Consider the following 23905-nt stretch of genomic DNA (forward strand, 5'->3'; position numbering starts at 1 on the left):
AAGGTAAAGGTCCCCTGTGCAAGCACCGGGTCATTCCTGACCCATGGGGTGACGTCACATCCCGACGTTTCCTAGGCAGACTTTGTTTACGGGGTGGTTTGCCAGTGCCTTCCCCAGTCATCTTCCCTTTACCCCCAGCAAGCTGGGTACTCATTTCACCGACCTCGGAAGGATGGAAGGCTGAGTCAACCTTGAGCCGGCTACCTGGAACCAACTTCTGTCGGGATCAAATTCAGGTCGTGAGCAGAGCTTTTGACTGCAGTACTGCAGCTTACCACTCTGCGCCACGGGACTCCTATAATGTTACTAGAAGTAAAATCAAGAACTGGCACCACAGAAGGTTATGGATTTATCGATTTTTTAAAAGGTTCTGCCCTACCCTTTGGCAATTTAAAACTTTCCCCAAGGAGGATCACCATTATTTGGTACAGTGTAACTATGGAACGGTTTAAAACCATAGGTCTTTGGTTCAAACTTAGGATTTGTTTGGCAGACATACCTGCTGGATCCTATGAATCTGTTCTGCTACCAATAGAGGCTTCTGCTGGCTGAAGGAGCCTTTCTCTGACAGAAGGGTCCGGGAGGAAACTTCTGTCACTAGCAGAACAGATTCATAGTATCCAACCAAATTGTCAACAGCAGCCAAGGAATATTAGCAGATAATACTTTCCCTTCATCTACAGCCGATATGATGAGTGGATAAATTCCAGCCTAGGATCAGGGAGAGCTGGGTTCAAATCTCTATTTGTCTATTAAACTTATTGGGTGATGTTGACTCAATTGCCATCTCTCAGCCTAGGCTACCTCAGAGGTGTTGTGAGGGTAAAAACCAAGAAGTCATGGTTGCTGACCAGAGCTCCTTGGTGACAGGCCAGGGTGAAATGTAAGAATAATTTTCTGGCACAACCCCAAAGCATCTGCATAATGTTTATATATACCAGGATGCTATCAAAGGACCAGGGTCTCGAAAGGTAGCATCCATACATGGAGAATTTATTTATCCTGTTTATTCAGGTGCACCGCTCACTTTTAGGTGAAATGAGATCATTGACTGTCATCTGTAGAGAGTCAAGAATGAGCTACTAAGGGAATGTTTAGCCTCATAGTGGCCTTGTGAAACATAAAAAGAAAACCAGTGCAGTTAAATGGTAAGTGTACCAGATGAGGACCAGGGATACTCAGGACTGGTGACAAAAAAATTAGCGGACAAAAAAAATTAGGGAGGTCCAAATCAGCTGGAGGGCCCTGGAAGCCAGCGTTGCGCTTCATCCAGTCGAATGCCTTTCCATTTGTTTTAATGCACTTCTGGCTGCAGCCACTAAGGGTGCAGGGAAGTTTGAGCACAATAAAAGGCAGTCTTACTATGAGTTCGACTTTCCTTTCTGCAAGACTGAAGCAAATTACATGACAGATTATGCTAAAGCCATCAACCAATCCAGCACTGGAGCAAGACAAGACAGCACGCTGATGGCTGCTACCATAATTGCCAGCCTGCAGCCAGCTATCAAGGTCATTTTCTGAAATAGTATGGCCTTTCTCTCTTCCTTTCCTCGCACCCAGCTCAACCAGATCTTGCAAAGCTGAAGTTAGTGTGTTGCAGCAAGATAAAACAGCCTTTCCCTCTCTTTTCCTTAATTTCTCTCCCTTTTCCCCACACTTTCCCCTTTCATTTCTCTCTCCCTCCATCCGATTATTCCGTGTCTCCCCCCTCCATTTATTTTCAAGTTTTGGTCTCAACTCCTTCTCATTCCTATCCTGCTTGGCAACAGAATGTACTTAATGGCAGTACACTAGCAAACCTTTGTTAATATTATGAACAGAAGTTCCCCGTGCTCTAACAAAGTAGTAAACAGATGCTTCCCTCTTCCTCCACCCTTTATATGCATGGTAACTTATAGGGTTGCCAGGCCGCCACCCCCTGCCCAGGCAGGAGATTTTTTGGGGGGGGGTTGCACATGCATGACTGCAAGCAATGCGATCCCGTCACTTTTGGTTTACCTCCAGAAGCACCGCAGCACAACAGGATGATTTGAGTGGGAAATCATCCTGTCATGCTGCAGCGCGTGATCCTTGCTGTGGGCCGGCCACCTAGCAACCCTAGTAATGGAACATTAATCTGTTTTAGTGGTTATACATGTAGAACAGAAGCTAGAACTCCCAGTCCAATCACTGGGTTACTTTACTTTACTTACTTTAATGATATTGTTCACATGGCCAATTCGCCCCTGAACAACGTCACACTGAGATCAAAATAAGAAAAAAAGAAAAAGCAACTATCTAACTAGCCCATAAATAAATTAATATTTTTTAATCTTAATTGTCTGGGAAAGAAATTTGGCAACTGCCAATGTAATATTAAAATCCATCCCTGCTAAAATAACCCTCAAATTATCCAATTTGGAGACAGATTCCTGGATAAAGGGCTTTCCAATCACTGGGTTGTTATCATTGTTATTGTGTTGGTGGAAGATCTAATAAAGTAAAGGTAAAGGTCCCCTGTGCAAGCACCGGGTCATTCCTGACTCATGGGGTGATGTCACATCCCGACATTTACTAGGCAGACTTTGTTTACGGGGTGGTTTGCCAGTGCCTTCCCCAGTCATCTTCCCTTTACCCCCAGCAAGCTGGGTACTCATTTTACCAGCCTCGGAAGGATGGAAGGCTGAGTCAACCTTGGCTATATGATAAATGACACAATCTGTTTAATGTCATTAAAACTAGATTTATAACAAACGTCATACCCAGTCTTTCTCCCCAATTGAATTGCATTGTTCTCCTGTCCATTTTATCCTCACAACAACCCTGTGAAGGCTGAGAGCATGTCACCCAGCAACCTTCCATGGCAGATTGGGGATTTGAGTAGTAGAGACACATTACAGGTTGCTTAAAAACTCTCTTATTATATGTTGCCTATCATGAAGATAACTGAGTTCAGGGTCTTCCAATTCCCTTCATTTTTGGCATGACAACTTCCATAATCATTCAGGGGTCAGTGGCCAGTTTTCAAAATGTAGCATTATTTTACAATCAATTATGCCTACCACAAACAGAGACCCTTAGCTTCCATTGCAAATAGCATGGGGGTGGGGGGGGGTTGGATCACCTGGGCCAAGATATTCCCATGCCTTTCAATTTTAGCCCTGGAATCCCATAGTCATCCTGAAGCTGGCAGCCCATTTTGAGTCTCCTAGATTTATTCTGTGAGGAGTTATGCCTGCCATAAATGGACAGATGGACAGACAGGCGGATTCTTTTATTACTATAGATTCATGGTAACTACAAGCAAAGTGATTTTTTTGGTTACGATATTTGGTTTGGATCAGGATTGTATGGGGAGGGGGAGGCAGAATCTTTTTTCCGGGGGCCCATGGTGGCTCTCGGCAGCCCTGGGGATACTCGTGTTCAAATCCCCGCTATGCAATGAAGCTCACTGGGTAATTGGGCCAGTCACAATCTCTCAACCTAACTTACTTCACAGGCTTCTTAAGATAAAATGGAAGAGGGGCGACCCATTGGAGGAAGCGTGGGATAAAAATGTGATAATATAACGACTAAATGATGTCCCAGTCCCAAAAGTGTTCTACACAGTGCTATAAATGCTATTTATAGATTTCAAAATACACAGTTTTTTCTGGCATGGGATTACCGTAATGTGCTTGTCTTCAGAACGAATCAGGCCTTACAATAAACTGTAGCAGGCCTTTATGTTAGGATGGACAGACTTTAGGGTGAAAATTCCTCACATGAGGTTGTGGCTTTATCCAGTCTATTGTGCTGAAACCAGATAACCTTTGGGAGATGTACTACCTGATTGATAATGTCTGGGGGATACTGCTACCTTCAGGTTTTTGCCTGAAGAGCAGCTCACTGAAAGACTGCATGCATTCACCGAGCTTTCCACTGGTGAGAACTCTCTCAAGAAACAGAAAAACAGGCAAAGATATTGCCAGACTCACATTTTTATTTCTGGAGCCAAGTCACAAGAGGGCAGTAAATTTCTTTCCACTTATATTTCTGTCTAAGGTTTGAAATCTGATAACATACCTGAGACTATTATTGCTCAAACTCTACTTTGATAGCATTAAAATGCCACCAAGTTCTTTACATCATGTAACGGCCTTATTAGCTAGTCGGCTCTGGATTTCAAAGCCTCATCACGGATGCAGAAATTAGTATCCACTCATTAATCATTCATACTAATGAGCAGAGGAACCTATTTTCAAGGGAACTATGTCTCATACTGTTTCGGTCTGTTCCCATCTTGGGTTATCTTCCTCCTAATCTTCCATGCCAGACTGAATAGGAAGTGTGTTGTTATCCACTTTCAATTCCTTTGCCTCATCAAGTATTAGAAGTTTTTCCCATGGGAGCCTCAAGGCTATAGCAAGCATGGAGAAATACAACGTCAGACCCAAGGTTTTGTGATCTTCTGATCTGTGAGTCTTCACTGGGCCTGGCTGTAACTATATTGATTCAGGACAACCACCACCCTGAATGAGCCGTCTTCAAACAGCCCTACATTATGTACCTCATGAAACTATGAAGGCCTGTAGAGATGCAGTGGTGAGAGACAGGAGCCACCATATTAATTTTCCTGGAGACCTAAAGAAGAGACCATGACAACTTCAAAACCCCAACATTCAATCTCTTGAGTCTTGGTTTCACACACACTGGAATATATTGGTGGATTTCTGTGAAATAGTTATTTGACAAAATACGGTAGCTGTTGCTTTGCTGGACCAGACCAAAGTCCAGCACCAATGTCTACCTTGATGCCTCTGGCTCATGACCTAGGCACGGAAGTCATAGCTCTCCTCTATCACACATAGGGTTGCCAATCTCCATGTAATAGCAGAAGATCTCCTGCTATTACAACTGATCTCCAGCCGATCAGTTCACCTGGAGAAAATGGCCGCTCTGGCAATTGGACTCTATGGTGTTGAAGTCCCTCCCCTTCCCAAACCCTGCCCTCCTTAGGCTCCACCCCAAAAACGTCCCACCGATGGCGAAGAGGAACCTGGCAACCCTAGTCACACACATACCCGCTCCGGTATTCAGAAGTAGACTTTTTATCTGACTAAGAAACCTATGGAGAAAAATTCATACCACCAGTTGTGTTGTTCCACCACAAGCTAACATCCTGATTAACTGATCTTGACTGCTTCACTGTTAATTTCTAGAGAGGCAGGCAATTGTTCTTCACGAGGCCAAGAATGTGCAATCCTACACAGAACCACTCTTGTCTCGTCTAAGAATTGATTTCACCGGGCTTAAACTGGAATAACTCTGAGTAGGGTTGCACTATAAGTCAATGATTTACTGGGAGTAATTTTTTTGATGTTTTATCAAGATTCCAGTCCTAGAAGTCCTTGGGATAGTTCCAACAAATAGATGACTTAGGTGTTTCTTCCAGAGTCACCAGGGTTTATACAATATTCCTGTTGCTGTATATGTTACTGTAAAATGTTTAGCATTGAAACATATTTATTTAGTGCATTTATCCTGATCTTCCTCTGAACTCAGGGTGGCATATGTGGTTCTTCCTGCCTCCACTGTATCCTCATAACAGACCTGTGACACAGTTTAGTCTTAAAGAGAATGACTGACCGAAGGCCAGTAAGTTTCATGCCAAATAGGATTTGAAGCCGCTGTCTGGCCGCAAAACAGGCTGGCGGCCAGGCGCCACGCACCCTTAAATAGGCCCGGGGGGGGGGGGCGAGGGAGCCTGCCTGGTCGCCCCTACACACTCCCCCGTGCCGGCCCCGCAATAGGCCAGGAAGCCAGGGTGGGAGGTGAGCCGAAGCGAGCGGGAACGGGCACCCTCCCATCCCCTCGGAGCCAACCCGGGCAAGACTGCAATGCGCTACTTGTTGAGTCAAGTCGCGTTTACTACTGTTGACCTGGATAGTCCAGTCTAGATGGAACTCATCAGATCTTGTGAACTGAAGTAAGGTCGGCCCTGGTCAGTATTTGGATGAGAGACCACCAAGGAAGTCCAGGGTTGCTATGCAGAGGCAGGCAATGGCAAACCACCTCTGAAGTCTTTTGCCTTGCAGGGTCACTGTGACTTGTTGGCAAAAAGCCCTCCCCCATACAAAAAAGCAGTGTCTGCCTGGACTTTTTGTCTGTTTTCCTGCTTGAACGATGAGCTCTCTCTCTCTAGGTACTGGAAGCTTCTCCCTACAGCCTAGTTTTCTTTAATGCATGCTCACAACTTTCAGCATCAAGCGATGAATTCCTACTGATATTTTCCTGCTGTAATAATTTGTCTCCCAATATTTATAATAAATAAATAAGTCAATTTCACCATGGATGTGAAGTCCTTCAGTTTATCTAACCGTTCTTGTTTTAAAATGTTAATAAAATGACATTCCTGTTTTCAGGAAAAGTAACTTTCTCCATTTCAGATAGCTATCTCCATTTCTCAAACCCAGATGAGAGGTCTATCATCCAGTCAACACTAAGGTCTTTTATGCATGACTGTTTCCTTCGCCATCACCCCACAGAGGACTTCAGGTCTTTGTGTTGCTTATGCATGCCGTTTCTGCCTGTCAGAGGTCACCTCGCTCTCCCCCTGTGTTTCCCTGTGTTTTGCCCGCATTTTCAGAGACCTGTTTTATCTCAAATTTGAAAACGCAGGCAAAATGTGGGGAACCGCAGGGGGAGAGCAAGGCGACCTTTGACAGTCGGAAATGGCTGGGGTGACAGTGAGGAAAACAGCCATGCATAAAACACCCAAGCTTCTTTTTGACTAGTATTATCCAACAGAAGGCAAGCCCAAGAGTCTGTGATGTCCAGGGGAGAGATGGGTGTGGAGAAATCAGCATTGGTAATGAGCCATGAATGCAAGGTCTTTATTCAGCCCAGGTAAATGCATTGTCTTTAGTTTGAATATCAACTGTAATTCAGCAGTTTCTCTTTCCAATCTCCCTTTGAAATTCCTTTGTAAGAGAACTGCTACTCTTAAATCTGCAACAGAATGTCCTGGAAGGTTGAAATGTTCTCCCACTGGTTTTTGAATATTGTGGTTTCTGATGTCAGACTTATGTCCATTTAATCTTTGTCTAAGAGACTGACCTGTTTGTCCAGTGTGGATTGTAGATTGGACATCACAGACTCTTCTGCATACCACACCTAATCCCATCATGCCTGCTATTCACATTTACAAACTGTTAACATTTACATACTAATGCTTGTCTGAATTCACTCTCCTCTACTTAAAGACAGGTGGATTCACATTCTAGCTGTATCTGAAGAAGTGAGCTGTGGCTCACGAAAGCTCATACCCTGCCAGAAAATATTTTTGTTAGTCTTTAAGGTGCTACTGGACTCTTGCTCTTTTCATCCTTATATCCTGTTCTTCAAATAGAAAACCCACTTTAAAACTCTAAAATACCAGAACAGAAAATCAGAAGGGCCTATCTGAAGGTCTGGGCCTGGCACTCTTGTTCTGATGTCACTGAACTTCTGGTTATCCCAAAGTTTTGGGATGGTTGCCAGCCCACTCAGATAACTATTATTTGCATTGTAGTTTGTTTTCTGTGAGGCAACATTCAATAGTGCTGCCAGGTGAGGCACACAAAAGGGATATGATTTAGGAAGAGTGGGCTCAGAATCGAGTCAGAACTGCTTACTTTGCTTGGCAAATTCTTGGGACTATAGGAATGGAAATCATGGGTTGTGTTTGTGACCTGGCCTTTTATGTCTATTTAGGAAGGTGAGTGTATGAGTGTACTTAAACATCCATCCAATCACTAACAGGGAGACTGTTCCCTGACTGATGGGTGCCATAGTTGCTTGTTCATAGGAAGTTCGGAGGGTGCGTGTTCTTGATCTCTACCCCTTTCTGGCCCAGCTTCTGGCTGTGATGCACCCAATCTGAATTCCTTGCACTGTGATGATTAACTGTTACCAGGTCCCCAGCGTCCCAAACTCTGGGACTCGAGGTGCATGGCCTAATGATGTTATAGGCTTTTCCAGTGCAGGCCACGTAACTCTGATCAAGGTCACTTCTGGTCTATGCAAGTGTTTTAAGTTGTGCGCCACTGGATAAAGGGGACATGAGGTGACAGTGCATATGTGAAAGCATGAGGTTTGCGGGATCCATCACATCCAGCATCCTGTTTCTGAGCTAGCTGAGAGCTAGCTTGGTGTAGTGGTTAAGAGCAGGGACTCTAATCTGGAGAACCAGGTATGTTTCCCCACTCCTCCACGTGAAGCCTACTGGGTGACCTTGGACTAGTCACAGTTCTCTCAGAACTTTCTTAGCCCCTCCTACCTCACAAGGTGGCTGTTGTAGGGAGGGGAAGGGAAGGCGATTGTAAGCTGCTTTGAGACTCCTTAAACACAGACGGAAAAGTGGGGCATAAAAACCAACTCTTCTTTTTCTTCAGCAGGGCAGAATTCCATAGAATAGACCCTCCAAATCAGCCATTTTATCAGGGGGAACTGATCCCTGTAGTCTGGAGATCAGTTGTAATTCCAGGAGATCTCCAGGTCCCACCTGGAGGCTGGCAACTTTACAGCCAGATGCCCCAAAAGGACTACAAAGAGGACCCCAGAGGCAAAGGTTTCACCCTGCTGCTGCCCGCAACCAATTTAGAGGTACCTGAAGGTCTCATTTTGCAATCATGTCTGAAGACTGAGGAGGATCAGGGTTGCCAGGCCTGGGTTGGGAAATACCTGGAAACTTGGGGGATGGAGCTTGGGGAGGGCAGGGTTTGGGGGAGGGGAGAGACTCAGCAGGGTATAATGACATAGAATCTATTCTCCAAAGCAGCCATTTCTTCTGGGGAACTGATCTTGGTTGCCTGGATATTGTTTGTAATAGCGGGAGGTTTCCAGGTGCCATCTGGAGGGTAGCAACCCCACTCTAACAGTATGCTCCGCTGTTAAAAAATATGTCCCACTCAGTAAAGTGTACTTCCAAACAAACATGCACAGATTTGGTTCCATGGGCTTCCATAAGGGACAAAACCATAACATATTAGTCAATTAAAGAAAAACTTTAGACAGAACATTTATAACACAATTCTACAAAAAAGCAAACATTTTAATGATTTGCAAATTTTCTCTAGCACAATGTGTTTATACAATAATCTTTTGGTAAAAAGGCAGGCTACTGTTTTAGCAGATGCCCTCTCAATTCTTACTGCCAGCTTGGGTTGCCATCTCCCCCCCTCCCCCCGACACTATGTCTTGAAAGGCAGCCTAAGAAAATGAAGCAACACAAGAATCTTTATGGCAGGCATAGCAGCAGGGCCAGACTTACGCTTGCAACCCTTTGGAGTTCAAAGGGGACTCCACACCTGTCTCTGTGCCAGGAAAGTCATCAGCTGTACCTTTCTGCTTCTCTGACAGCAAAAGCCGCCCACACTGAAGTTCTCCATGATGGGTAGCAATCAAGTACACAAGCCCTGTCAACTTAGGAGTACACAGATCTAAATTTTTGCTCTTTTTGGAGAAGATAGGTTGAATCAGGCTGGTCTAGTCAGACAGAACGAGTCCAGTGACAATGCCTGCCTTCATGCTAACGATTCTGGAGCTTTCAGTAATTCCTAGAGGGTCTCACCAATAACGTGACGTCACTTTCAGGTTCTCCCCAGAAATGACATCCTGCCATTGCCACAATGGTGATTTTCTGCTCCCCTCCCCTACGGCTAGGGTTGCCAGGTCCCTCTTTGCTACCGGCAGGAGGTTTTGGGGGCGGAGCCTGAGGAGGGCAGGGTTTGGGAAGGGGAGGGACTTCAATGCCATAGTGTCCAATAGCCAAAGCAGCCATTTTCTCCAGGTGAACTGGTCTGTATCGGCTGGAGATCAGTTGTAATAGCAGGAGATCTCCAATTAGTACCTGGAGGTTGGCAACCCTACCCACGGCCCTACCGAGTAGTGGTGTTGGGTGAGGGCTGCCACTGGGAAATCTTCCACCAAGGCAGCCTTCTTTTGTAGCTTTGGGATGGCTAGGTCAACATGTCGTACTAAACCTGGCTGCTTTCATCATGTATTGCAGGTGAGCAGCCCTGACCTGGAGGAAGGGAGATTGTCAGGAAAAGGGATGGCTGCTTCTGAGAGCCGTGTCCGGAAAAAAGGAAACAAAGAATATGCAGGTGAAGCCAATTTCAGAATCAATCTGTAACTGGGTTCAGGCCCCGCAATCAGGAAAAATATATTAGCCATCTTCCCTCAGTTCAAAACAGGTGATTTGGTGAGGAAAGGTAGCATGGGTATTTCTGAACAATTCATTATAAAAATAAATATGCTATAGACAAAAGAGCTGCTGAGTTCATTGGAAAATGAGAACTTTCAATAAGAGGAGAAAGACAGTCAGGGCAAAGAGGAAAATGCCCCTCATTCTAGAATGGTTTGGTATGTAAAAGGCATTTGAACCTAAAAGAGTATTCTCTACGTCGTAAGAGGCGTTCTCTGCAATCTCTGCATGCTTTAAACAGCTCCATCGCCCTAAAAGAAAAGAGAGAATTATTATTGTTTGATTATATTTTTATTACTTCTAGAGAAAAGCTGTCAGATAAGTTTTAATGTCAGGACACTCTTCAGCACCTAAAATTAACGCATCTCAGCCAGCCTTTCTATTTCTACACTGTTTAGTCTTTCAGTGTTAGGAGAAATCACTCAGGTTTTTCGCATCTTGCTATGAGGGATTCTCAGGCAGAAATCTTTCACATCATTTACTACCTGAAGAAGTGAGCTGCGTATCTGAGTATCTGAAGTATCTGAAGAAGTGAGCTGCGGCCCACAAAGGTCATATCCTGCCAGAAATTTGGTTAGTCTTTAAGGTGCTACTGGGCTTTTGCTCTTTTCTACATCATTTACTACCTGATCCTTTTAACTTGAAGCACTGGGGATTGAACCTGAAAACGTCTACATGCAAAACAGATGCTCTAACACACAGCCATGGTCCCACTTTTCTTGCATAGGGCACAGTATGAACTATGAAAATTGGGGACAATTCACATGTTACAAAGGCCATCTGTCTAGGGTTGCCAGGTCCCTCTTTGCCACTGGTGGGAGGTTTTTGGGGTGGCGCCTAAGGAGGGTGGGGTTTGGGGAGGGGAGGGACTTCAATGCCATAGAGTACAATTGCCAAAGTGGCCATTTTCTCCAGGGGAATTGATTTCTGTCACCTGGAGATCAGTTGTAATAGCGGGTGATCTGGAGGTTGGCAACCTGGATCTACCTGGAGGTTGGCAACCCTACATATGTCACCCAGGTGGACTTTCTACAGTCGTGTTCTGAGAGTTCCTGATTGCAAACTTGTCAGGGCCAATCAGAATGTGGCCTGGGCCTATGGTTTGCAGTCAAGTGCTGGCAACCAGCAGAAGTTTTAGGAGATGGGACATTCAAAGTTATGTCCCAGCTTTGCTGCATTGCCACTTCCAGTGCAAACCTGGAGGTGGCACCAGTGCATTGGTGTGACTGTCTAGGATTCCACCAAACTATGGAATGTCAACTTCCCCACTATTTATCTCTTGCTGCCGCAGTGGGCAGCAGCAGGAAGCCAGAGCCAGGAGGTTTCCTGCTGTAATCAGAGACCTGGCTTCTCCCCCTGGGGCTCACTCAAAGGGGACCTAAAATGTAGACACTTTTAAAGCATTTGATATATTTTGCAACTTGTTTTTATGCATATTGTGTGTTATCGTTTTTGGCTAGCGATCTCAAAAGTTGGAAGTGGCACAGGACTCACTGGACTTCTGAGAGGGCCTGATCCCAGACACACACAGGCCCAATTTAGATTGGAACAAAAAAATAGTGTCATATACAATGATGCAAAAACCAAACAAAACGACACCAGGCTATGAAAACTTCACAAATTTATATATAGATAGGAATGTTCATAGAAACAATATAAGGGTCTAGCGTACCTAGAACGAATGACACAGAATATACGCAAATGCGCCAACCCAACCCCACAAGAGAGGTAAAGAAGAATCAGTTCCAACAGATATGTAATAAACTCCGTGGTGAAGTATCTTCTGCAGAGGATAATCGCCAAAATGGTCAGGTAAGTGTTCTTTTCAGCAGACAACCGGCTATATCCAAGGTAGATCAAGGGAGATGGACATTCCGGATAGAAGATTAAGTTCTGTTTGCACCAGTGGCTTCATCAGCCACTTGATCCCCGTAAAGCCATTGTGTATCGTTGTCTTTTCTTTCACGCTTCCTTCATATTGCTTTCAAACTCTCTCTGAGTCAGCTTCTATAACATCACTCTCAGCATAAGAGACACTTACCTGACCATTTTGGCAATTACCCTCTGCAGAAGATACTTTACCACAGTGTTTATTACGTATCTGTTGGACTTGATTCTACTTTATCTCTCTTGTGGGGTTGGGTTGGGGCATTTGCGTCTATTCTGTGCCATTCGTTATAGGTACGCTAGACCCTTATATTGTTGGACTTGATTCTACTTTACCTCTCTTGTGGGGTTGGGTTGGGGCATTTGCGTCTATTCTGTGCCATTCGTTATAGGTACGCTAGACCCTTATATTGTTGGACTTGATTCTACTTTATCTCTCTTGTGGGGTTGGGTTGGGGCATTTGCGTCTATTCTGTGCCATTCGTTATAGGTACGCTAGACCCTTATATTGTTTCTATGAACATTCCTATCTATATATTGTGAAGTTTTCATAGCCTGGTGTTGTTTGGTTTGGTTTTTCCAATTTAGAATGGGACATGGCACACAAAGAGATTAGCTCCTGGCCCTCCAATACTGTTTTCCTGAGCTGAAATGGCCCTGGAGTACCAGCATTTGTATTGATGGGGAAACATGTCCTGATGACCATACTATACATAAATTTCCCCATAATGCACTTCTCTCTTCCATCCTGGGTCCACTAGACATTGGGGAAGGGGGAGCAAGATTTCTGTCAAGAAAATGGTGTCAAAGGAAGGCTTAGTCTTCCCCTCCCTGTCCTGGTAGCACGGCCTCATTCCCAATCAGCTCCCCCCCCCCCCCCGGTGGCTGCTTTTTAAAGTTACAGAAGATCTGATTGATGATCTCTAATGTAGGTCGTAGTTCAGAACCTGGACATTATGCAGTCATGCAGCCATACCTCGTATAGTCTGTGATAGTTTTACTACCAGGGAGAACCTCCCGTTTCCCTTAGGCCAGTTTGATAACACACAGCCCTTGAATGGGCAATATGCACATAAACTGTGTTTCCCTGACCACTAGGCCTTAGATTCCTCGATTTTTTTGAACCTGTCTAGAAGTTTAGTATAAACCTCATAGTTTATGAGATGTGACTAGAAATGCTGGTTGTGCCTTGGAGGGCAGCATAATGTGTAACTCTGCCCATATCCTATCCATACATCATTAACCAAGTAGCTTCGCATTTTACTGTCCATTTGAGACTGGAGGATGGCTTGTGTGTTCTATTTTTATTTATTTATTTTTGGTATTCCAAGGCCATTTAAATATACAGTAAGAAGATGTTATGCCAGTCACCACAGTCAGAGGGCAGCAGGAGTACATCTAACAGGATGCGATCACACGAGGGGCCTTACCCCGCAGCACCCGCAACATTTACAGTCCCCGCAGAGCGTTCCAAGGAGCCCGTTGACAGCCTGAATAGAACACAGCACCACCTGAGCTCCGCTCATTATCAGCAGCAAGGAGAAGAGAGTCAAATTCCAGGGCACGACTGACTTAGGGGACTGGCAGTCATACCAAAGAGACTGGTTCCCCAGATAATTCCTGCACCCCGAAGAAAAAAGACAAAGGTGAATGAATACACACACACACCACTGTGACCAAGGAACAACCTCAGGCAGGCTTATGCTATTAGGGCAGGCCTGGTTCTCAGTGGTTACTATTGAATTCTGTGGCAGAGATCTTGAACATTGACATGAAGAGGCAAACTGCTTCTGTCAGCAGATACTGAGATTGCAGGGGGAAGAGCGGAATCAGTCAAGTTGAGGAAAGGGCTGCAATTCTCCATCCTTCCTGTGCCCATCAATGCCCTTTAGCCAGTCAGATAACAGGCATCATTATCAAAACAGAAGATAAGGGCTTTGTGGCTCCAGAGCAGTCCAAAGAACAACTTAAACCACAGCTGAAGCCACATCCTATTGCTTTTTGTCCCACATCCTGACTAACAGGGCCTATGACACATCTTCTTTGGGGTGGGGGCCAGATTGGGTCATTAGCACTGGGAAAGAAGAGGTTTAACCCCTTTCTCCCTGCATTGTGCTCCCCTAAACTGCTATTTGCCATATAAGGAAAAATAAACATGGGGAAATTATTTGCAAGTTCTCAGTATGATACTAATTAAGTGCTAAAGTGTGAAGTGAATAAGTTGCCACACACACACACACATGTTGCTCTGTTGCTCCCATGTCCTTAACAGCAGCATGATTCAAAGAAAGTAACAAGGTGAAGCTTTTTCTATCGTGGAGAGGAACAGAAAAGAGGGGGAAATCACCTGATTCATTTACTAGTTTCAGACTGCTATTAAAGGTATAGTATCATGGTCAGCAAGTAACCCTAGAAGTAAATCCTATCCCAAAATGTAAATGGGCCATAAATCTAACCCATCTAAGTTGCTGGTTGCATTTGTGACAGATACGGACTCTCTAGAGGCAAAATTAAAGGAATGAAACAAAATATAAAAGTATTAATACAGCGTTATTGGGGGCATTTTTTTCTTTTTTTGCTTATAAGTTATTGAAACTATGACAGGCAGATGAGGAAGGAAGGAATGGTCTATGAATTTGCCAGACCTTGCATTCTTTATGTGGAATGAACCTTGGGGAATGAGATAATGTTCAAATTAACAAGATAACACATATTTATGACAGTGATCTGTTAACTGCAACTGACTTTGTTCTCAGAGACTGCCAGATACAAGGATGGATTTTCTGCAGTTGCCAACCAGAACAGTAGATGTCCATTCCTAGATGGAGCATGTACACCTTTGTTACATTCTAATGGGTGGAAGTGATCCAGTGGTCCACCAGGTTTGGTAAGCATCAAGCTTCAGAAGTATAGCAACTTCTTCCTTATAGCAATTCCACTTACCCTTCTTCTACTATGTTGTGATGTAGTTCAGTGAAAGAAGATAATCAACTTACCCATTTTCAAATGGATAGCCCCATGTTCCATCGAGCATAGAACACTTAGGACCTTTGTGCATAGCAATAGCTGACACAATAAAGCTGTACCCAGCTCCCAAAACTCCCACTGCTGCAAATATTACAGAAGTAAACATCTGCCAGAAAGAGGAGACATGGAGAGATGAGTCAAAGTTTACCCCAACCAAACCATCCAGCAGGCAATTTGCAGCTAGTCTGTTCCTATGGCTCACAAACAAGATATGACAAAGTGATGTGGTCATGAGCTCTATACACACTCAGTGAACTTTCCTAACCCGTCTCATTAGTATGAGCAGAATCTTGACAATTACAAAGAGAAAGAAGTTCTTCTGTTCCCAGGCATGGTTGGCTCTACAATGTAGTTAGCTGAGGCAGTGGCCTTGGTCAGTGGATTTGGGAAAGTGGCTGCATCCACTACCGACACTGCCTTGCCCCCATCCTTCTACCACCACAACAAGCAGCTTAAGCACCTAATGCTCCTTTCTTCCTCATTCCCCAAGGTGCCTTTAACTCCAGCATGACAAACTAGAGTTTAGGAAGGCCTATGGACTGTCCTAGCCGTGCTCTGTTTAAAGATGTCTGGGGAACAAAGAGGGAAGGAGCGTCATCAGCTCCAGCTTTTTGTCTGGGCAGGGGGGGAAGGGAGGATGTGGGCAGCTGGGGTGGCAGCCTGGGGTGGCACCCCTCGTTGAGCCACCCCTGTTGCCAGGCCAGCCTGCAAACAATGGGGTGGGTGTTCTATCAGTCTGTAAGCTGAATGGCCAGTTTATATTTATATTTTTACCTATTTACTTCATTTTACTTCATTTTTAGTCCACCATTCTCACTGCGACTCAAGACTGTTTACAACTAAAAGCAATACAGTACAATACATAGAACCAACAAAAATTAGAGAAAGCACTAATACAGGCAATCAAACAATATTACTAGATGGGAGAACAACGCAGTGAGACCTTATATTACAGTGATAGAGCTGGGTTAAAACTCAATCAAAAACTTAGAAGACAACAAGTGGGGGACCTGCAAGGACTTGTGGTGAGGAATATCATTTCCACCTCCACCACTGTTTTCTCTGTTCCTTCCCTGAAAGCTTCCATATCGTCTCCCCTCTTCTTGCTTCCTTCTCTCCTTCCTACCCACCCAGGCAACCTATTTCTATCGGCTCCTCTGTCTGTAGTTTTCCCTCCTTCCTTCCTGCTTGCAGTTTGTCCATGGGAAAACTCTGTTTTGTGGTGTTGGCCACCGCTCTGGGCTGGGCTCATTTGCATGGTGCTGGACACCAGTCTGATCCAAGCCCAGCTGTGCTATGGGGAACCTGTAAGTACTTGCGGGGACATCTCACATCCCCCTGTACCCCCCTTCCCACACTATTCCCTCCCCACAATTTCCTCTTTCCCTGTTCCTGGTAGCTCCGATATCCCCACATTTCCTTGCTTCCTTCTCCCCTTCCCACCCTCAAACCAGCCTATCTTTTATCTGGCCCCCATCTTCAGCCATATTTATTATTATTTACTTAATTTATAGGCCACCATTCTCCACAATGAGGACCCGAAGCAGCTTACATCATTCAATCTTCCTCCATTTTATCCTCACAACAATACTGGGAGGAAGGTTAGGCTGAGTGTGTGTGATTTGCCCACTGTCACTCAGTGAGTTTCCACAGCAGAGAGGGGATTCAAATCTGGATCTCCCAGATCCTAGTCTGAAACTGTAATGACTACACCCCACTGGTTTTTGTAGCATGGCTGCCATTGAACAGGAGCAAGCAGCCAGGCCTAGATGAGTCACTCAAGTCGAGTGGGATCAAGTTGCCCATGGTTGCTGGTGAGCCTGGCCCCAATGAATCATTCCTCAAAGGCCAAAACAGCTCTGGAGAGGATCCTGCCCCTCAGTCAGCATTTTAATAACAGAAACCAAGGCTTGAATGATGGCACTACTTTTGTTCCCTAGCAGCAACAGCCACAGAGGGCATTTGTTTCTTAAAGCTACAGGAACTGCTTCTGTTATTTGGGGAGGGTTAACCCCCAATGTATTTTCTTTTTAATTTCAAATTTTTCTGCAAACCTGGGGCTTTTCTCAGGTCAGATGCCACCTAAGTATCAAAGTTATTTGGGTGTTGTGAAAAACTGGGTGGCAATGAGATGCATACTCATGTCCGCCGGAAATGTTTCCTGGACTTACCGCAAACCTCTTCCCACAGCTTTCATTTCCACAGCATCCACAGCAGTCATTGTTTTTAAGCCCAAAAAAGACCAAGGCGGGAAACACCATCTGAGGACAACAGAATATGTACTCTGATGAGACTGGATCATTCTCCACGCAGCTGGCTTTAATATGGTTTGGATCAGTAGGTATGCTCTGGAGTAAACAACTGGATCACTGAGGATGCAATGCTAAGTATATATATATATTTAAAGTTAGCATGGTAGGACATTTCCAAATTTAAAAAGGTAACTTCTGTCTGTGAGCTAGTATATAAAAGAGGCAAGGTTGACCTGTCTTTTACTGGAGCTTCCAGAGGCAACTGCTTGACTGCCTTGGGAAACAAAATACTGGACTAAAAGGATGATGGTCTGATTCAGCAAGGCATTTTTTATATTCTTAATTCAGGGTTGCCAACTCTGGTTTGGGAATTTCCTGGTGATTTGGAGGCAGTGCATGGGAAGAGACTTCCATTTCTCCTCAACTCAATGGAATACCAGAGTTGCAATTTTGAAGTTGCAATTTTCTCCAAGGGAACTGATCTGTTGTCTGGAGATCAGTGATTACTCCAGGAGAACTCCAGAAACCACCTGGAGGCTAGTAAACCTAATTCTTACCCATCAAAGGCAATCCAGAATTAGCTGCAATCCTTATAACACTTGTATGTGTGTGTGTGTGTGTGTGTGTGTTAAGTGCCGTCAAGTCGCTTTCGACTCATATGGTGACCCTATGAATCAATGTCCTCCAAAACGTCCTATCTTTGACAGCCTTGCTCAGGTCTTGCAAACTGAGGGCTGTGGCTTCCTTTATTGAGTCAATCCATCTCTTGTTGGATCTTCCTCTTTTCCTGCTGCCCTCAATTTTTCCTAGCATGACTGACTTTTCCAGTGACTCTTGCTTTCTCATAATGTGACCAAAATACGATAACCTCAGTTTAGTCATTTTAGCTTCTAGGGTCAGTTCAGGCTTGATTTGATCTGTAACCCACTGATTTTTTTTTTGGGGGGGGGCAGTCCACAGAATCCATAACACTCTCCTCCAACACTACATTACAACACTTACTAAAGAGTAAGCCCCACTGAAAACAGTGGAAGTTGCTTTTGAGTAAACATGCAGAGGATCACATCGAAACATATGTTTTTTAATATATTAGACCTTTTTATTTAACAAGAGATTTTGCAGTTATGTTGGTTTTGAATTTTCATTGTATGTATTGAATAAATTGGCAATCTACATTTCTTTCATAAATTGTACTAGAGTTAGTTTTCTGCAACATCAACATTTCTGCTCAAGATAACAATAAAAATGAGAACATTATATGGATCTACTCACCAGTACACCTGAACCCAAGATTCCTCCAAAGTACCAGACTTCTTCAGAAATATGGTCACTGGTTTCAACATTTCCTCCAGGGAAAAACAGCAGAATATTGGCAAGGGTACAAAGCACAGCCAGAGGAATGAGAGTAACTCCAAGGCACTTAGCACACCCTCCACAACACATTTTCCCAAAACAATATTGTAAACTCCGCTAAGAAAAAATATATTGGAAAACTTTCCCCAGAATCCTTCTAGTGTCTTAATCAAGAGTGTCTTGTTATATTTTATCCCAATCCACTTGGTGTTTGGGTTCAACCTTGGGGTGGTTCCTTTAACAGAGTTTGCTGTCTGCTAGCAATCTGGTGGTCTGATTATTTATAAGCTTCCACTGTGATGATCTCATTTTCCCACATCTCTTCCGCCACCCCAATGAAATTATGTTCCCAGCATCCTCTAATTTTACCATGACAACTAGTGAGCTCTGTTAATGTTCTACCAGCATGGACAAGACAGTCAGAAGTTTAGAACTGGCTTATTGGAAAACACCCTTCCCAGCGCTGAATTATTTCTTTCATCAGTATAGAAGCTTTATCTCTGCATTGACCCCCCCACCCCAAATTCTTAACCATCACGTAAATGAAAGTAAATCATTAGGCAGGGTGTCACTGATTTACCCAGCCCTGGTCATTTACTCAGGGAGTCCCCCAATAAGCATGTGTGGGTGAGCACAGCAATACTCATTTCTTAATCTATGCTGTTTTGAAAGTAATAAGATAACAGCAATGAATCAAATAATGAACTGTTTTTGGATAACATATGGAAAACTCAGGCAAAGGTTTTTACTGGTCACGGACTGTTTTAATAAACTGTACTCAAGCAAAGGTTAATTGGCCATTATTATTTCACCGTCCAACAGCAGCTTTCTCTTCAACGTGGTTCAATGCTGGTATTACAGTGCAACAGGGTGATAATTACCTGACTGGATGGATTGTGGGGTAAGAGCATTAGACATGGGGAGATTCACCATCACCCTTGTTCCAAGGCCTTTGCTCCCTTTAAATCGCATCCCATGTAATACACAAGTCTGTCCCCATCATGTGTTGTTGGAAGAACTTTTTTCAAAGGTTAACATCCCTAATGCAAAGCCTAAGAAGATGTCCCCTGACTCTTTGGAAAACAAATCAGCAGGTTTGTAGAGGCAACACATTTGCAGATCAGCAAACCCTCCCCCTCAAACGTCAGTCCAGACTCCAGATACTTGATCTGTTGCTACATTCTACTTCTACTACACACGGGCAGCTCATTCCTGGCAGCGGCCAGGAGTGGCGAAAGAAAATAACAGGCATTTAAAAAATAAAATAGGGGGAGAGCCCTCATAGTGTTTAGCGAGGCTACATCACCAAAAAAGGTGGCATAGCAATGCCGCAGCTCAAGGGGGCATTCCCAAGGTGAAAGGGGTTTGGAAGCTGACTAACGTCAGCTCCACCCCCTTGGAACACCCTGGGAATGTCCCCTTCCAGGAATTCCCTGCTGGCATGGCTGCGCTGGCAGCTGGGGCTGGCGCAGCTCTGTGTCTCCCCGATGTAGGCATGTTTGTCCCCAGAAGGGCATAGGTTCACCTTCCGTGATAAGGTGGCACCTATGCAGGAGCTGGGTCACACCGGCTCCTAAGGAGCTTCCCCCCACCCTTCAGAAATGCATGGTTAGAGCATCAGTTTGGCTATGATTTCAGATCAGTATGTAATATTCCTCCTTCAGAGTCATTGACTTTTGCCACACGGGGCCAGAAGTGTGATTGTTCCCACTCTAATCGTGGTAATTTCTGCAACTTCTTTTGTTTTTGTTTTTTAATTATTTTTTATTAAAGGTTTTAAGGATACAGAAAAAAGAAAAAGGGAAGAAAAAGGGAAACAAGGGGGTATACATCACTAACTCATAAGAACCCCATCTTCAGTGTTCTAGAAGCCCCATTATTCATAATTAATTGCTTTCCACCATGATTACATGATTACATGTTATTCTATTCAACACCATTTACTCAATCTCAAAAGTACCTTTCAGAGTACTCTTTATAAAAAGCTTTACTTATTGATATTCATGTTAATAAACTTCCAATAAAATTTGACCAAACTCTTCTTTTTCTCATTTATATTGACTAAGACTATCATCGTAATATACTACATTCTACATTTATTTATTATTGCCCAAGTTATCTTCAGTTATCTCCCCTGTTCATTTCTTATTCTTTACGTTTATTTTGTAATCCATACGTTGGTTTGATATTTCATGACGACCAAGTCCTTTTGTAATCTGTGAGTTTATAGCCCAAAATTATTTGATTTATAATCCACATAGTTAGTTTACTTTTTCCCAATTTGTAATCCACAGGTTTACAACCCAGTATTATTCAATTTGTAATCCTCAAATTAAATTTGTAATCCGCAATATCTTTTCTAATTCTGTTTATTCGCTGGTAGTCTTTGATGTCATCAAATTTCTGCAACTTCTGAACGGATGGTAAGCTAACCAACCTTGTACAAACCTAGGCCCTATCCAGGTGGGCAGGACTGGCAGAATACCTGTATGTTTTATTTAACGCAATAAAAGGTATTGGCCAGCTCCAGATGAAATTGATCTAGAAGACAGGCTTGCAACCAGTCTAGGTACATGATGCACTGTTTCACTTCATTGTGGTCCAGTCCATAAATTTTTAACTTTAATATTTGGTGCTAGCAAGCAACATTTTTATCGTTGGTTGCTTTTGCCAGAATTCAGAATGCTGTTGAATCTGAAATTAATATAGGTCTGAGTTATGAAAACATTTGGCTTGACATACAGCAAGAGGTCCCTCATCTTGAGTTTATTTAGCTCTATTAAAACCAGTGTAGCAAAGCACATCCTATTATATCTGTTGATTTGTGGATCATGTTGACTGTAAAGTGATTTTTGTTATAATTCTTAGCAACATTTCCTGGCTTAACCGCCATAAATACGTTTGCAAGGAAGTAAGCCCCATTGACCTTCCACAGAAAGTACTTTGCTTTCATTGTACTTTCAAGCCAATGAACATAATTCAGTTGTTAGCTATGGCTATGCAAATTAATGTAATAACATGGGACATAATCATGACTAACTATTGTGCCATTGATTTCAGCAGTAGTTTGTCCTGACTAACGTGGACTGCATTGCATCCAATGTGTTTAGGGTTGCTTCCACAATGACCCTGTTTCTAAAATGGGAGCATTTTACCCACAGAGCATCCACACAAGTTCATCATGCATTCCATCCACCTTCCAGGTTTCCCCTTGGTTTGCTGCAACATGTCCCAAACCTGCTTTGGTACAATCTGTCCAGAATGATTGTGCTCAAAGAAATCTTGCCCACTACATAGTTGCTATATCACTATAACACTGTAGTATTATAGCTATTATGCATCTTTAAAAAGCTATCAAAAAACTTTCCTGCAGCACACGGAAGGGAGGTGGGAGGCATGAGGGGATACTGAGGAAAAAGTGGAGAATAACATTATGGATGCTCCGTTGCCACTGCTAATGTCTCTAGCCAGTTTGGTATAGTGGTTTAAGAATGGTGGACTCTAATCTGGAGAACTGGGTTTGATTCCCCATTCCTACACATGAAATCAGCTGGGTGACCTTGGGCTAGTCACAGCTCCCTTAGAGCTCTCTCAGCCCCACCTACCTCACAAGGTGTCTGTTGTGGGGAGGGGAAGGGAAGGAGATTGTAAGCCGCTTTGATTCTCCTTAAAAAAAAAGGTAGAGAAAGTTGACATATAAAAACCAACAACAACAGCAACACCAAAAATAACAACAACTCCTCTTCTTCTACATTTGCAGTACCAGTGGTAGAGCATCTGCTTGGCATGCAGAAGGTCCCAGGTTCAATCCCCGGCATCTCCAGTTAAAGGGACTAGGCAAGTAGGTGATGTGAAAGACCTCTGCCTGAGACCCTGGAGAGCCGCTGCCAGTCTGAGTAGACAATACTGACTTTGGTGCACCAAGGGTCTGATTTAGTATAAGGCAGCTTCATGTGTTCATCATGTGGATGCAGTCCAGAATTTCAACATTCTTTCCCCTGCCAGCTGTTGTGTTTTTCATTCTGGGGAAACGCTGAGTAACAAACGTCCTCCAGGATGCTGGCAATGGTGTGTTCTTTCATTCTACTCGATGCTCTTTTACCGAGCATCTAACGCCAGTTCACAAAGCTAAAACAAGGCAACGCCTACTTTTCATATTAAAAGATGTGCTAGTTGATTGGGTTCAGCCGGCATGAGTTTTGCATACAGTGCCGATAGTTTGCAACCTTAGTCCATTTGGTTCTCAGCAAGACTTCTTCATTGCAATTGTATTTACATTAGCGACTTTAGTTCTTGCAAAGTTCTGCAAGCAGCTCTGCTGAAATTCTTTCCAACTATCAATCTTAGCAAGACCATCAAACTCATTAGGGTGATGCTGTTCTCCAGCCAATAACCCCTTTTTGTATTCTGATAAATGGAGGCAACTTTGACAGTCTCTTCTTTAACCTTTGACATTTGCTAAAGTTCATAGATAACGTGTTACACTTGTCATGAAAACATAGGGTTGATGTATACATGTGGTACGTTACTGAGAGGACCATGTTTCATGGCCCCCAGAGTCAAAAACTCTTACAAATGAAAACAGGACTGAGAAAATGATCCTAACCTAGACATCTTCCTGATATGATTGTTTTCTACACACATAGTTTTAAAACATTTACTTTCCAGGAAAATACCTGTTCACAGAAAAGGAATAGTATGAATTAATCCCCTCCTGTCCTGCCTCCTCAAAGGCTTAATTTTTTAATACTTTTATATTATCTGCTTAGGTATACCCACCTGTACTCTTTGATGCGATAGACTTTGTTCTTTGTTGGTTAGATTGTCATTATCAACATCAGCTGTAAACACCGAGCTGCCCTTGCATAAAGATAAGATCTGTTAGCATTAGAATAACTGCACTGTCCCAATGTTTATACACCCATTGTGCAATTACAGGTGTTTTCAGCACTTTTCCCTCCAATGTTGCACTATGCGTGGCTTTGTTATTTACAGGTGAACTAGAAGATCAGTGTAAATATAAAATTCCATCACTTTCTAATGCTATAACGTTACTTTTGGATATAGGGGGATATCATGAAATATCTTTTTAATCTGCCCTACTAAATTTCGCAGAAATTCTGGGCATATTTATAAGAACGTTATTTACACCTAAAATAATTTATTCCCATATTCTATC

The 23905-nt window shown here is 43.5% G+C and overlaps 2 protein-coding genes across 2 annotated transcripts in view; one reads left to right on the forward strand and one right to left on the reverse strand.

The window, feature by feature from the left end:
- Positions 1-10440: 10440 nt before the first annotated feature.
- On the reverse strand, positions 10441-19044 carry TM4SF4 (transmembrane 4 L six family member 4). The gene is made up of 5 exons (XM_056850169.1): positions 18646-19044; positions 17293-17382; positions 15091-15227; positions 13525-13714; positions 10441-10458 (listed from the first exon to the last, which is right to left on the reverse strand). Exons 1-5 carry the CDS (start codon positions 18814-18816, stop codon positions 10441-10443), a joined length of 606 nt encoding a protein of 201 aa, XP_056706147.1. The 5' UTR covers positions 18817-19044.
- A 598-nt stretch (positions 19045-19642) lies between these two features.
- Positions 19643-23905, forward strand: part of HLTF (helicase like transcription factor) — a 179417-nt gene continuing 175154 nt past the window's right edge. The window contains exon 1 of the mRNA XM_056850392.1: positions 19643-19820. Coding sequence (XP_056706370.1) covers positions 19643-19820 — 178 coding nt within the window. The remainder of the gene's footprint in view (positions 19821-23905) is intronic.

This window comes from Euleptes europaea, chromosome 5 (genome assembly GCF_029931775.1).
Source record: "Euleptes europaea isolate rEulEur1 chromosome 5, rEulEur1.hap1, whole genome shotgun sequence".
NCBI classification, from domain to species: domain Eukaryota; kingdom Metazoa; phylum Chordata; class Lepidosauria; order Squamata; family Sphaerodactylidae; genus Euleptes; species Euleptes europaea.

Bases quoted from the DNA above. Each gene is read 5' to 3' on its own strand.
- TM4SF4 (XM_056850169.1), bottom strand. From the start codon at position 18,816: ATGTGTTGTGGAGGGTGTGCTAAGTGCCTTGGAGTTACTCTCATTCCT. The intron at 17,383-18,645 runs GTGAGTAGATCC...TGTTGTCCTCAG, and splicing joins TCTTGGGTTCAGGTGTACTG to ATGGTGTTTCCCGCCTTGGT. The intron at 15,228-17,292 runs GTAAGTCCAGGA...TCTTTCTGGCAG, and splicing joins GCTGTGGGAAGAGGTTTGCG to ATGTTTACTTCTGTAATATT.